Here is a 13217-nt window from a genome sequence, read left to right on the forward strand (position 1 = left end):
CCTTTTTTACAAGGTATTTAGTATTTCTCCTCTCTTTTTTCCAAGTGTTGGGCAGTTTGTAAAGTTGTTTCAATGCACATTATAACCTGTTGGTTTTGTTTGTGGATTTAGCATTGGACGAGTCAATTCACAACTGTTTGGCCTGGTTGCTGGAACATGGGCGGCATCTAGTCCTGATTCTGTTGACAAGCGTGAAGATAGTTGGTTTGCACTGAAATGGATGGAAAGCTACCACAGTGTGCTGTGTTTAAACAGCTGGCAGGTTTCTTCTTTTTTTGGACTAACCTTATCCCTTGCGTGTTTTGCAACTATTTCAAAGTGATCTTGATTTAATAGACACAGAAATTAAGGCTATGATACCGGTCTACATTATGATTCTTTTTCCCCCACCTTTTGGGGGTGGGTGATTAAAACTAGAGTTTTGAGAATGGTCAGCTAATTGTTGTAATATGTAATGGAACGGGCCATCAAATGATCAAAAATCTGAACAAAATCCTAAGGGGAGTTCTTTGTACGCAAAAAAGCACAAAACAATGAAGGCCAAAGTGAAATGGGAAATTTGTTGTCTGTCCAAAGGAGCAGGAGGCTTGGGGCTAATGGATATAAGAGCATTGGCAGACAACAAAAGAGGTCTCCAAGCGTGGGCAGTTCAGGCATGTACTTGGAAGCATTGGAAGAAGACAACAATATAGACTTAAGGACATTGACAGAGCGATTGTGATGCAAAGGATACAAAAGTGGCCTGCAGGACGAGGGCTAGGTATCCAAGCCTAGGGGTCTGATTGTTGTAAGGAATGGAGGTGGGGGTAGGCCTGGCTTACAAACCTCCCAAAGCTTGACAAAGTGACTATGCCCGAGAACTTAGAGAGACTTAATCTCAATTAGGGAACCAAGCACTCCAAAGCATTGTGGTTGAAAAGATTTCAGTGGATGTCGAAAAGTGAATTGAGCTAAAAAATGAAAATCTCTTGTCATTTAATGTTACATAATGCTTTATGGGTGAAGTATCAAGCTAGATTCTGGATTGCAATGCAATTATCGTGTGTCTTCTGTAAACGTCAAATTGAAATGATATTTCAATTATTTTGGAGGTGTAGGAGAGCACACTTGTGGTGGAGATGGATTACTAAATGTGCACAGGGAAGCCTCAATATCAAAGTCACCTGATTACACTCTGCCTTTCGAGAAGGTGAACTTATTCACTCAAAAGCATGGCTCCTTATCAGCACAATCAGCTGTTATGTGTTGTGGTCTCAGCACAACCATTAGTCTTCGATGAAGAAGAAAAAGGGTATCACCATGCCATGTTCATGGAACTTATGAGGATGGAATCTGTAGTCCAAACGAGCCAGATACATGCAAAATTGTAATGACTGTCATTGAAAAAGCTCAAGCTCTCCCATTGACAGTTAGTTGTCTGTTTTCAGATTTTCCGGTACCCTACTTTCCAAGAAAAAATGCAGCTTTGTCTATTCTTGCGCTTCTAGGCCCCAAAATCCCGGTGTTGGCTGGAATGCTGCTACGTGGGAGCGCAAAGATCCCAGCTCTGCTTGATCATTGCAGAACAAGTATTCCATAAAAATGGCCCTAGCAAAAGGGTCATCATCGGTCAAGCACAGCTCGGGGAGTTCCGGAGAAACCGGCAAACAGTGTTACAGCTTAATTCAAACGTGGGGGATGATAATACAATCAACCCAAGCGTTGACGTTGTTCAGTCCCTATTGGACAAAATGGGAGATGAGATTTTGGTGGACCTTGATGCTGAATGGCCAATCTGCACAGGACAGCTTTTAACAAGGTCTTTAATGTTGAGCCTTGGCAAACGACTTGGCGGCAGTGCAGGCTATTTCGAAGAAAATATATTTTAGGAATACTATTTTGTCAGGTTTTGCAATGGAACATGTAGCCAACTTTGTAGAAGACTGTTGGAAAAGCATTTGCTTAATGCTCCACCCTCATGTTGTTACTGCGGGTGATAGATGTGCTCTATTTTTTGTAAGGCTCCCTATATGAGGTGTAGCTGTTGTGGGTGAGCACCCAAGCACCCAGCCATTCTCAATTTAAACACTGAATGGTGGCTAAATGTGTCCTAATGGTTAGGAGACGGCTTATGTAGACTTGGCACTCTGCCAAGTAGGATGCTTGCTTGTGCGGGCTATGTGACCACAATTGTGAGTGATGGACAACAACACACTGTTCTTGGGTTGTGGGGCCGGTCTTAGATGGTCATGGGAGTTGCACGAAGTCTCTATGGGACTATGTTGCATAGTTACGAAGGGACGGGGACGGGGACGGGGGACGGGAACGGGGACAGGGACGGGGATGGCTAAAGGTAGGGAACGGGGACGGGGGGGTGGGGACGGTGTAGTGAGTAGGAGAGGGTGGAGAGGAAGGTGATGGACCGTGGAGTAGGAGAGGGAGATAGTGGAGAGGAAAGCTTGAGTAGGAGAGGGAGATCGTGGAGAGGAACTCAAGTCTTGGAAGGCTTGAGTAGAAGAGGAGTGGCTCCAAGCCCATTATATAGTTGTGTTGCATATCATGATTGTATACTCCATGCATATAGCTTTGCATTCTCCTAGTAATAGAGCTCCATCCCCTGCACACCCAGATTCAGCTTTTTTATTCAGTGATTTTCATTTTGTTGGGATGACAGAGGATACCCCATACAGGTACTCCGATTTGTCTCATAGGCCGAGTTCGGTCTTTTGGAAGACGTTAATAAAATCTTTCTTTCTTTCTTTCTTTCTCTCTCTCTCAAATGGCTAGTGTTAACGGCTAGTAGCCGTTTATTTGAAAAAAAATGCCTGAAGATTTAGCTGTCGCAGCTGTCCCCGTCCCCTGCAGACAACGTCCCCCCGTTCCCACAGGGGGGAACGCCCGTCCCCTGGTCACGTCCCCTCCGTCCCGTCCCCCTGGCCGTCCCCACCAGCCCGGTGTGCAGGTCTCTCTGCTCGGGACGGCGTTCCCACGTCCCACGTGGGCGTCCCTCCATCCCCCTGTCACTATGCTATGTTGTAGTCTAGTCGGATGATATGGTAGGTTGGTCATTTTGGACCAAGTCGTGGGTTGGCCAACATGGCCAATCTACGCTTGAGATCCTAGGCACTGTATATAGACTAGTTTGGTAGCCTTTGTTCATTATTGAGTTCATTGTGCTCAAGTGCTCTTGTAAGCAAGACATCCTCTATCCAGAGTCTGTCTAGGTCGCCTTAAAAGCTCCTTACCCAAAGCACATGGGTGGGCAAATAGCCATCAGTTTGTAATTAAATATTACAAGCAATAACATTGTTTACTCTATACTTCTTTCTGCAATTCAATGCTTTGTATTGTGAAGATTCTGCTTCCGCTATTATGTTTTTCTTACATGGTAGCAAAGCTTAGGCTCTAAACAAAGCTTGTTTTGACATTTTGCTATTTGAAGGCAGATTTGGAGAGATGACCCAACTTGTAAATAATGCAGCCACTCGTGCCCATCCTCCAGTGTTTGGTGATGGAAAGTTGGATGGGACAAATTACACTCTTTGGAAGTTCAAGATTAGGTCTACTCTTGATTCGTATGAGTTGTGGGAAACCCCAATGAGGGTTGATGCAAAACCAAATCTTGCTCTCCTTGTGGTGTGGAAGCGAAGAAATGCAGATACATTATGTGCCACGGGCGTCACTGATTTGGTGAGGACCCTGATTCATACTACATATGTTCCGCAACATGGCAAGCTCTTAAGAACCACTATAGAGTTTTGTCCCCAAAGTATGATAGTTTGGTGACCTCACCGAACACATGTTTGCAACCTGTCTCTTACTATTGAGGAGTTCAACACAATGCTAGTGGAGGAGATGCATTTTAAAGCTAGAGATGGCAGCGATGGTGTATTCTCCGTAGATGCAAAGAAAGGAAAGAGGAAGGGCTCTGGTAACCCCAATGCTTTTGAGATGAAGTAGAAATCAAAGGCAGAGTGTTTCTACTCTGCGACAAGTCTGGTCATGTGATCAAATCATGTAGAGTGAACAAAGCAGATTAGAAAAACGGCACTTTGAAGTCTTTGAAGTGTTAGACATCTTTGTGGTGTCCTATTTTAGCCTTTAGAGCTGACCATGTTAGCTAGAGGGGTTGGTCACCCCTCACATCATATTCCCACTTTTTCCCTATTTTATGGAGTCATTAGGTTTTATTCCTAGTCGTGATGAGCTGGTCGGCTGCCTATATTTGGGCATATATATAGCCGGACCTTCCCTCCCTCACATTCATTGCTTTGTGCCTCTTGCATGCCTTAGTGCCTCTGCATATTGGCTTGCTGCAATCCCTCACATACGAGGTCTCTTGCTCGAGACTTGTACTAGCATGTGTTTCTTGTTTGGTGATATTGAGAGCAAGTATATACCTGCGTTTCTCTCCATCTCTCTCTCTCTCTCTCTCTCTCTCACTCTCTCTCCTGTGTTTCCACTTTCCCATCTTCTGTTGTGCATCCCTTCATGGTATCAGAGCACTGGTGACTTGCAGCTTTAGTTGCTCCCTCTTCTTTCTTCATGGTATCATCCAGGATCTGTTTTTTTCCCGCTGCACCATATTCTGCGTTGTCTACAGCCCCCTCACCTCTTTTCAGATCTGCAGCCCCTGGTTGCTGCGTTTTCTGGACTGTAACTGCTGGTAGCTCTACCTTCACTTGGGCTTCATTGTTTTCAGACGAAGGTACCTTCTCTTCAACTTTTTTCCTCATCTGAGGTGTGGGAAGCTGGTCGGCCTGTATTTTCAGGTTTGCAGCCCCTTTGTTGGCTGCGTTTTCTTCTGCAGTGGACACATATCACTTGCAGAGGGGGTCTTGTGTGGATTGTGGCTTTGGTGACAGCTTGGTACCTGAGGAGGACACTGAATTTTCTGATTTCAGTTAGCGTTATGCTGTTTTTTGGGGCATCTTTACCTGGTTTTTTTTCGTGGCCTACACAGTACCCCATTTTCTCGTGTTTCTTGCTTTCTGTTGGCGGTGGAGTGCAGTTTTTTGCTGGACAGCAGTGTTTTGGCTGCATTTACTTCCCAAAGGAGTTTTCTACACTCAGAGGGGGGCTATCTCTAGTTACTTCACTTGAGGATCAGTTTCGAGAGTTGATTTGTATCTTTGGAGACTTTCTTCTATGACTAGAGTTTGCAGATTTTGGAGGAGAGTAGTTCTTTCTTGACGAGAGTAGTGATCTTTTCAGAGATCCTGATCAGAGTTTATTTTGTCTGAGCCTTTGTTCTTTGTAGTGTTTCAGAGAAAGGAGGGTGTTTTGCCTGTGAGGTGTGATCTTTTCATAGGGATCACTTGTTTGTTGCTGATTCTTGGAATGTGATTCTACTTATGAAAGAGTCTTCTGCTATCAATGATGCTTTTGAGGACCTTGTTACCACTTCAGTTTATATTCCTGCTTCCCTTCTTCATTGTGAGGAGTCTACATGTGCCTCTCTTTGTGATGCTTTTGAGGCTGCCCCTCCCCCTACTAGTTCTGCATCTGCATTTGGTTTGATGCGGCATGCAAGGTTGTTTTGGAGGATGGACTTTCGGACCCGGTGGGATGCTTTGGATCTGTGGTTGCTAGTCGTGCCTGTGGCACAGTGGTACTTCCAGAGTTTTTTGGATTTAGATCAGAACCCAGGTTGGGCTTGTACCAGTCCAACGACATCATTTTTCAAAGGGAGATGTGGAGTTCTTTCATCTGGTGATGCGCACCTCAGTGGAGTGTGCTTGTGTACAACATTGGGTAACTCATGGTACAGAGTTTGAGCAGATGGACCCCATCTTTTCTACAGTCTTTACATCTTGCGATGCCGACCCTTCTAGAGGATGATTCTTTTCAATGTCTGACAACTCTTGCTATAGAGTTTGAGCAGATGGACTGTGAGGGTTCCAGAGAGGAGCAACTTGTTTCTCCCAGAATTGATTATCTACAAAATCTGATCTTGGTTGGTTTTGAGGTTTTTCAGTTCTTCTCTAGGTTGGAAACACGACATTTGACTTTGGAGAGTGTTTTTACACTTGGGAGTGGAACCGTTATTTGGAGCAACACGAAGTAGCCTACATGGTTGTCTTCTTCCATCGGAGCGTTGTACTTGGCAGCTTGTTCTGTTGTTTTTGTAGTTGAGTTGCTGAGGAGATTGCTTGTGGAGCTTTCCTGGTACCTGTTGCTAGTCTTTCATCTTTGATCGAGGACAGCGTCTCTGGCTTCTTGGAGTTCACTCAGCATTTGGTGCTGAGAGGGGGTGTTAGACATCTTCATCCCCTTGCTGTTAGCTTGCTTTGTGGTGTCCTATTTTAGCCTTTAGGGCTGACCATGTTAGCTAGAGGGGTTGGTCACCCCTCACATCATATTCCCACTTTTTTCCTATTTTATGGAGTCATTAGGTTTTATTTCTAGTCGTGAGGAGCTGGTCGGTTGCCCCTATTTGCGCATATATATAGCCGGGCCTTCCCTTCCTCACATTCATTGCTTTGTGCGTCTTGCATGCCTTAGTGCCTCTGCATATTGGCTTGCTGCAGTCCCTCACATACAAGGTCATCTTCCTCTCTTGCTCGGGACTTGTACCAGCATGTGTTTCGTGTTTGGTGATATTGAGAAAATAGCAGTGATGAAGCAAACAAGGTCTCTCCAAGGAACAAAGGTATGGATAGCTGATGAACTCACCCCGCTACAACTCAAGAACAGATCGGCAGAGATGAATAAAGTTAAAGAAGCAAGAAAGAATGGCAAATGGGCAATATACAGAGGAGGACAAGCAATCATTAAAGAATTCCGTACCCCACCCCCCTCAAGAGCAAATCCATCCATGGATGAAATATAGCTATTTTTATTTTATTTTTTTTGAACCTCGATTTCGAACTAGATGCAATAGAACCCATTGTAATTTAAACTCTTAAGAGTCTTAAGAGTTCATTTTGAGTTATTTTTTTTCAGTTTTATGCCTCTTTGGCATCGATACCCAGAGTGGAATGTAAATGGATGTACCTGATCTGTCCCATAGGTCGGATTCGGCCTCCCGTGGACGTTAATATAACTCTCTCTCTCTCTCACTCATAGGTCATTATGGCCTTTTGAAGACGTTAATATAACATTTCATTTCATTTCATTTCTCTCTCTCTCTCTCTCTCTCTCTCTCTCTCTCTCTCTCTCCAGTTTCACGTTCTTTTTTATTTTTTCCATGGCACAGTATACCCACAGTATCATTGTACTATTCATGGTCTCATAGGCCCTTCAGGTCTTTTGTAGACATTAATCTCTCTCTCTCTCTCTCTCTCTCTCTCTCTCTCTCTCTCCACCATGATGTAACTTTTGGTCTCATAGGTCATTATGGCCTTTTGAAGACGTTAATATAACATTTCATTTCATTTCTCCTTGTTTTCAGCGCGCGCCCTGCTTCCGCCTCCCTGTTCCCAGCGCACCCTTGCTCTGAGTCATTCCGCCCCTGTGCTCTGAGTGATTCCGCCTCCATGTTCCCACCCACCCGTGCTCGGGCCCCCAAGGCAGCAATGAATCTATAGGATCTGGAGAGGCATACATCAAGATAGTGGAGTACAACACCAAGAAGTTGTTGGGCGAACAGAAGAAGTGCTCGATAGGGTCCTAAACCAACATGCAAAACAGTTGGAAGGCCTCCGCAAGGAGATACAAGGAAAGAACAACAAAATTGAAGAATTGGCAACATAGGTGAACCACTTGGAGGAGGTGATTCAGATGTCGAAAGAGACCTAGCTGCAACAAGAAGGAATGCCAGACGCTGTCCCAGTGACAAGGGAACTCCGGGCAGAAATGGAAGCCCTAAAGGCTACGGTCAAGGACCATACAGTGGAGGGGAACTGAATATTCAGGAGGGTCTAAGGACTGACTTGGAGCAGTTGAAAGCTGCGAGTGATAAGCTGCGGGAAGAACTGCAGACCACTAAGAAAGATTGGGTGGAGGTGGTGAAGAAGCACAAAGTTACAAACCCCCATAGAGCATCATACATGAGACTCTTGAGGAGGAGAAACGCAAGAAGGATAGGGCCCTCCATGTGCGAGTGCGGGGGCTACAGGCGGGGGCTTCCCCCAAGGAGGATGCCATGACACTTTGCCAGATGCTAGGAGTGGATGGGATCGCCCCCTCCCCTTTCCAGATACATGGAGGGCAGGCAAGGATATGACAGGAGAGTGGCCCCTCATCATAAGATTCCCTGATGCCACTAGCAGACATGCCTTCTTAGGCAGGTGGGCTGCCCTCAAGGGCACACAGGTGTACATGGGAGATGATCTCACCCCAGCACATGTGGCACACCGGCGTGAGGCGATGGTGACAGTTCATGAGGCCCATAGAGCAGGCAAGTGGGCTATCTATAGAGATGGTAGGGTCATTATCACTGAGTGCCGTCCCAAATAGGGACGCGGGGTCTATGAGACCAAACACTTGAGGTTGGCAGTATGGAACTGCAATGGCATGCTGTGGTCGAATCCAAGAGGCTCGAGCGAGATTCTCACAGGCAGGGATGCCATTTTTTATACCGAGACTTATCAGAGCCCTGAGAGGGGCTTACCATACATAGCCGAGTATGAGTGGGAGTCACCTTTCCGAGGTGAGACCTGCACATCAGGAGGAGTATGTGGCTCTGGAGGGGTAGCTGTCCTTTTTAGATCCAATCTTCGACAAATTCTCAGCATCATCCGGAAGGACGAAGAGACATGGTATCTTTGGGTGCGGCAACAGCTTAGCAGTGAGGACAGAGTCATCCACATTGCTGTGTGTTATTTTGCACCATGCCACTCCCCTTACGCGGCACAACATGGCCAATCACCGTACTTACCATTATATGGGGATATTATGGAGTTCTCACATATGGGGGAAATCCTCCTGCTTGGGGATTTCAATGCCAGAACGGGAAGTCAGCAGGTCCCACTACTCGATCTGGATGACCCTATCAGACTACAGGAACTGGACATCACTGACACAGGGTTTTACAGAGATCATCACAGGACCGTGAGGAGGTCATGGTGTATGGGAGATATTTCTTAGAGCTGGGAGATGCACATGGTCTCGTTATCTATAATGGGATGTCTCGATGGCCCTCCTCCAACGCCCTCACCTCCTTCCCTCACTCGGGAGGTACTAGCACAGTGGACTACCTTATGGGATCTTCGGCTTTGGCACACCTTCTCCCTGACTTCTCCATCCCGCCACCCCCCTTTGAGGCTGACCATGCCTACCTCTCTTTCACTCTTACCTGCACACCACTCGCCCCTCCGCCACCACCTCCCATCTCACATTACACTCAGGTCCTTTTTGATCACGAGCTTGACCTTGTTTACTCCAACCACATCTACCGCCAACTCCAAGATGTGGAACCTACTGTCCCCCTATCCACCCTCACATCACAGCTCACCACCATACTCCACACATCCACCACCACTTCTTTCATCTGCACACGGCGATCTACCGCCAAGCCACCTTGTGGTTCCATGCCCAAGAACTGTTGGTATGATGTTGAATGTCGGGTCACACACTCCCGTCTTAAGCATGAGGTACGGATTGGGCAAATCACGAAGCGCCAAGCACAACGGATTTCTGAACGGCTCACCCAACGCAAGAAACGGGATTTCTACGCTCGGAAAGAGGATGAGTTATACTGACTTTTCTTAGGGCCGAACTGCAAGAGCCCGGTGCCCTCCCACACCTATCACCTTCCCGGACACATGGCACTCCTATGCACGCTCCCTCTATCATATCTTGATTCCAGGAGGTAGTGCTAACCGGTAAGCCACGTCACTAATATTCTTTGTGATCTAGTAAGGAACACAACATCAAATGGTCAATGATAATCTCCTCAGGCAGTCCATAGAGCTTTTACAATTGCTCCACAAACAACTCGTGACACTTTACTGATGATTTGGTGTAACATGCAGCGGAAGTATTCGTATTGGAGGATCCTGTCACACAAATGCTCACACCATCTTCTGTATCTTGAGTTTCGCGAGTTTAGCAATCCACTTTAATGCTTCAAACTTTAAAGAGATACGAGGGAGAGAGATGAGAACTGTACACCGTATGGGGTCCCGAATTACCCACTGAAGGGCCCCCTATCCCGTTACTGAGATAGTATTTGCTTTATTATCTTTAAAGAGACTGACGGTGTGACTGACGATAAGCCAAACGCAAGACCTCTGAAGACCAAGTGTTGGGCTGAACTGTGCACTGCTATAGAAGCACCAAAGATGTCCAATCTCGAGCCTATGCACTCTTCCCAATGGAATGAGGGAGGGATGCAAAGCGAGGGCTGAGAGAGGGGCTGTTTGGGACTGTTCTAGACTGAGTATGAATGCTGTAAATGTATATGAATGCTGCGTTTTACCTTCACCAAGTGGCTGGAGCAAAACGATGAATGAATGAATGCTGAAAACTGTATGGATGCAGAAAACGCAAGGTGGACTGAAGGCTGAATGCTGAACTGATGCGTTTTGCTGATGCAAGATGGCTGAATGCTCATGCGTTGAGGCGCCTACTGCTGTAGGAGGAAAACGCTGAGAGGAGGATGCCGAAAACTGCAATCGCTTTGCTCCTTGTGCTGAAGATGCTAAGCGCCTGAATGCTTCTTGGCCGAATATGATTGAATGAATGAATGATGATGCAAGGATTCTATTTATATGGACTCATGGAGCGAGTCGGCTGGCTACTGAGCTCGCCGACTGCTCATGTCCAATAATAAATGCATAAATGTGTATAGAATGCTGAAAATGATGAGAAAAATACCAGAAAAATCCTAGTAAATATCCTGATAAATACTGGATGATATCTGGGGTTCCTGCAATGGTCTAGATGCTATGCATGAATGATGTGCAATATGGAGGATGCTTTCTAATGCAAACCTGAAGGTTTCTAATGGCTGTATATGCATGAATGCATCTCTTTAAGTGGGTTAAGGGACTTAGACTGACTGATTGACTTGCTATGACTGAGAATGATCTACGTAGCTCGTGCCTAACTTATCCTGGACTGAGGATTACAATGGGGTCACGGCGTACGACAAATATCATCCTGAATGGTACTACTATTGTTACAATGTTGCATTGATGATGATGAGCCAGCTTGTCACCATGCACTACAGTGCAAAGTGTATGTGACATTTGGTAGGGATAAATATAGCCATCTTCGTCAATCGGTCAACAATGACCCAAATTGAGTCATGGCCCCTACTAGTCTGAGTTAATCCAGCGACAAAATCCATTAAGACACTTTGCCACTTGTTCTTAGGAATTTACAAAGGATGCAATAAGCCTCCAACTCTAAGCCTTTTAGCTTTATTAAGGTGACACTCAATACACTTCTGCACATCAAGGATTTCATGCATTGTCAATATAAATGCCGGCCAACCAAGGCCAATGTTCTATTATGCCCAGGTGCTCCGCACTAGGTGCGTCATGGAACTCATGTAATATCAAATCTTGGATATCGAGATCACTGTGTACACAAACCTTTCCATCCTTGAATAGTAATCCACCTCTAATGGAATACTTTTCCAATATCTTTCTCTTAGCAGCACTAATTGGAGTGTCCGGAGCCTAGTATCTCATGGGCTGCAATTGACCTAAACCAATTGCTAGATTCAACCAAAATGGAAATCATGTTGGCAACGCCCTTTGAGAGATAGCAGTCGTTATCTCAGCAAAAGTGATAGCATTGACCTCGGGGATCCTACTAAGGGCATCAACAACCTGATTGGTTGCCCCCTCACTATAATGGATCTCAAAGTCAAACTCTTGCATGAAGTCAACCCATCTGGCCTTTCAACCCCTCAGGTCGGGTTGATAACATCTTGTCTGCACCTCCTCCTCCTCCTCCTACTCCTCCTCTTGCTCCCGCTGTTACTGTTACACCTCCAACTGAGGATTCTCAATCAGATGATGATGACCCTGCTCCTCCTCCGGCGAGTTCGAGCAGATCTGTACCTGGTTGGTATTATCAGACAGTTCGTGACTCTGGGTTACGTGAGCTTCCTTCTGCTCCTCCGCCTGGTTCTCTTCGGCGTTCTTCCAGAGTTACAGGGAAACAAATTCATGAGGGCAACATGTTTGTTAATTATGCTCTTATGTCTACAATCATTAATGGTCCTTCTGATCCCACTTCTGTAGACGAGGCTCTTTCACATGAGTCTTGGCGTCATGCTATGCAGATAGAGCTGGATGCTATCGAACGGAATGGCACTTGGATTTTGGTGCCTCGGCCTCTGCAGCGTAAGGTGATTGGTGTGCGTTGGATTTTCAAATCAAAGTTCCGCAATCCAAGGTAATGAAATTCAGAGTCATTTACTGTAAAAGCATGCAATAGAGTCCCAAAAAGCATAGACTCCCGTGCACAACCAAAAGCACTCGAGATTCTGCTTTCTATAGAACTCAACCAGCTCTTTGTACAATGCAGCCTACAATCTCAAAAACTTGACATGCAAAAACATCCAAGGCCTAGGATTTCACCCTCAAACACATGCATAGAAGAACTGTTAGGGAACAAGTACACAAACACAAACACAAACACAACAAAAAGCTCTTACTTTTTCCATAGATATGCAATGATTTCAAGAACTGCCAGAGCATACCTAACCATAGCGTCGTCCTCGTTCACCTTTGACTCTACTCTGTGCTTACATGTGATGGGTGTGTACTCGTGCTATGGAACACCAAGGACTTTGTAGGTTCTCGGGGGTGAGCCAGAATGTCTCTATACTCTGACTCTACTCTGTGCTCACATGTGATGGGTGTGTACTCGTGGTATGGAACACCAAGGACTTTGTAGGTTCTCGGGGGTGAGCCAGAATGTCTCTATAGTTGGACGGTGAGCTAGATGCTAGTGTCTGTGTTTTTTCTTTTTGTTTATGCTTAATTGCAAGGTCTGTTAGCTTGGGGGCTTGACATTGGTATGAGAGCCATACCTGCTTTAATTAAGTGGGAAACACTTCAGAAGGAGAGGAGAAAATCTATTGCATGGATCTTCTCGGTTCTAATTTGTGGGCTTCTTTTTGTCTGCCAAGGCCCAGTGGTATGGGACATCGTTGCATATCTATGGAAAAAGCAAGAGGTAGAAGACGGAGCAGAGTCAAAGGTGAATGGGAAGACACTAATAAGTCGATGAACTTCGTGAAAAAGACAATGAAACCAAGAAAAGATTTCACCCACCTAATCATCCGTGGAATTGGAATTCTAGGACTTTACAAACCTTATTGGATCAATCATCAC

The 13217-nt window shown here is 45.6% G+C and overlaps 1 protein-coding gene across 1 annotated transcript in view; it reads left to right on the forward strand.

The window, feature by feature from the left end:
* Positions 1-13217, forward strand: part of LOC147635242 (Alkaline-phosphatase-like family protein) — a 122320-nt gene that overhangs the window by 72571 nt on the left and 36532 nt on the right. The window contains exon 12 of the mRNA XM_086802461.1: positions 112-262. Within this exon, the coding sequence (XP_086658587.1) occupies positions 112-262 (151 nt within the window). The remainder of the gene's footprint in view (positions 1-111; positions 263-13217) is intronic.

Source organism: Cibotium barometz, chromosome 9 (assembly GCF_041138505.1).
Source record: "Cibotium barometz isolate CiBa-2024 chromosome 9, ASM4113850v1, whole genome shotgun sequence".
Classification (NCBI taxonomy): Eukaryota; Viridiplantae; Streptophyta; class Polypodiopsida; order Cyatheales; family Cibotiaceae; genus Cibotium; species Cibotium barometz.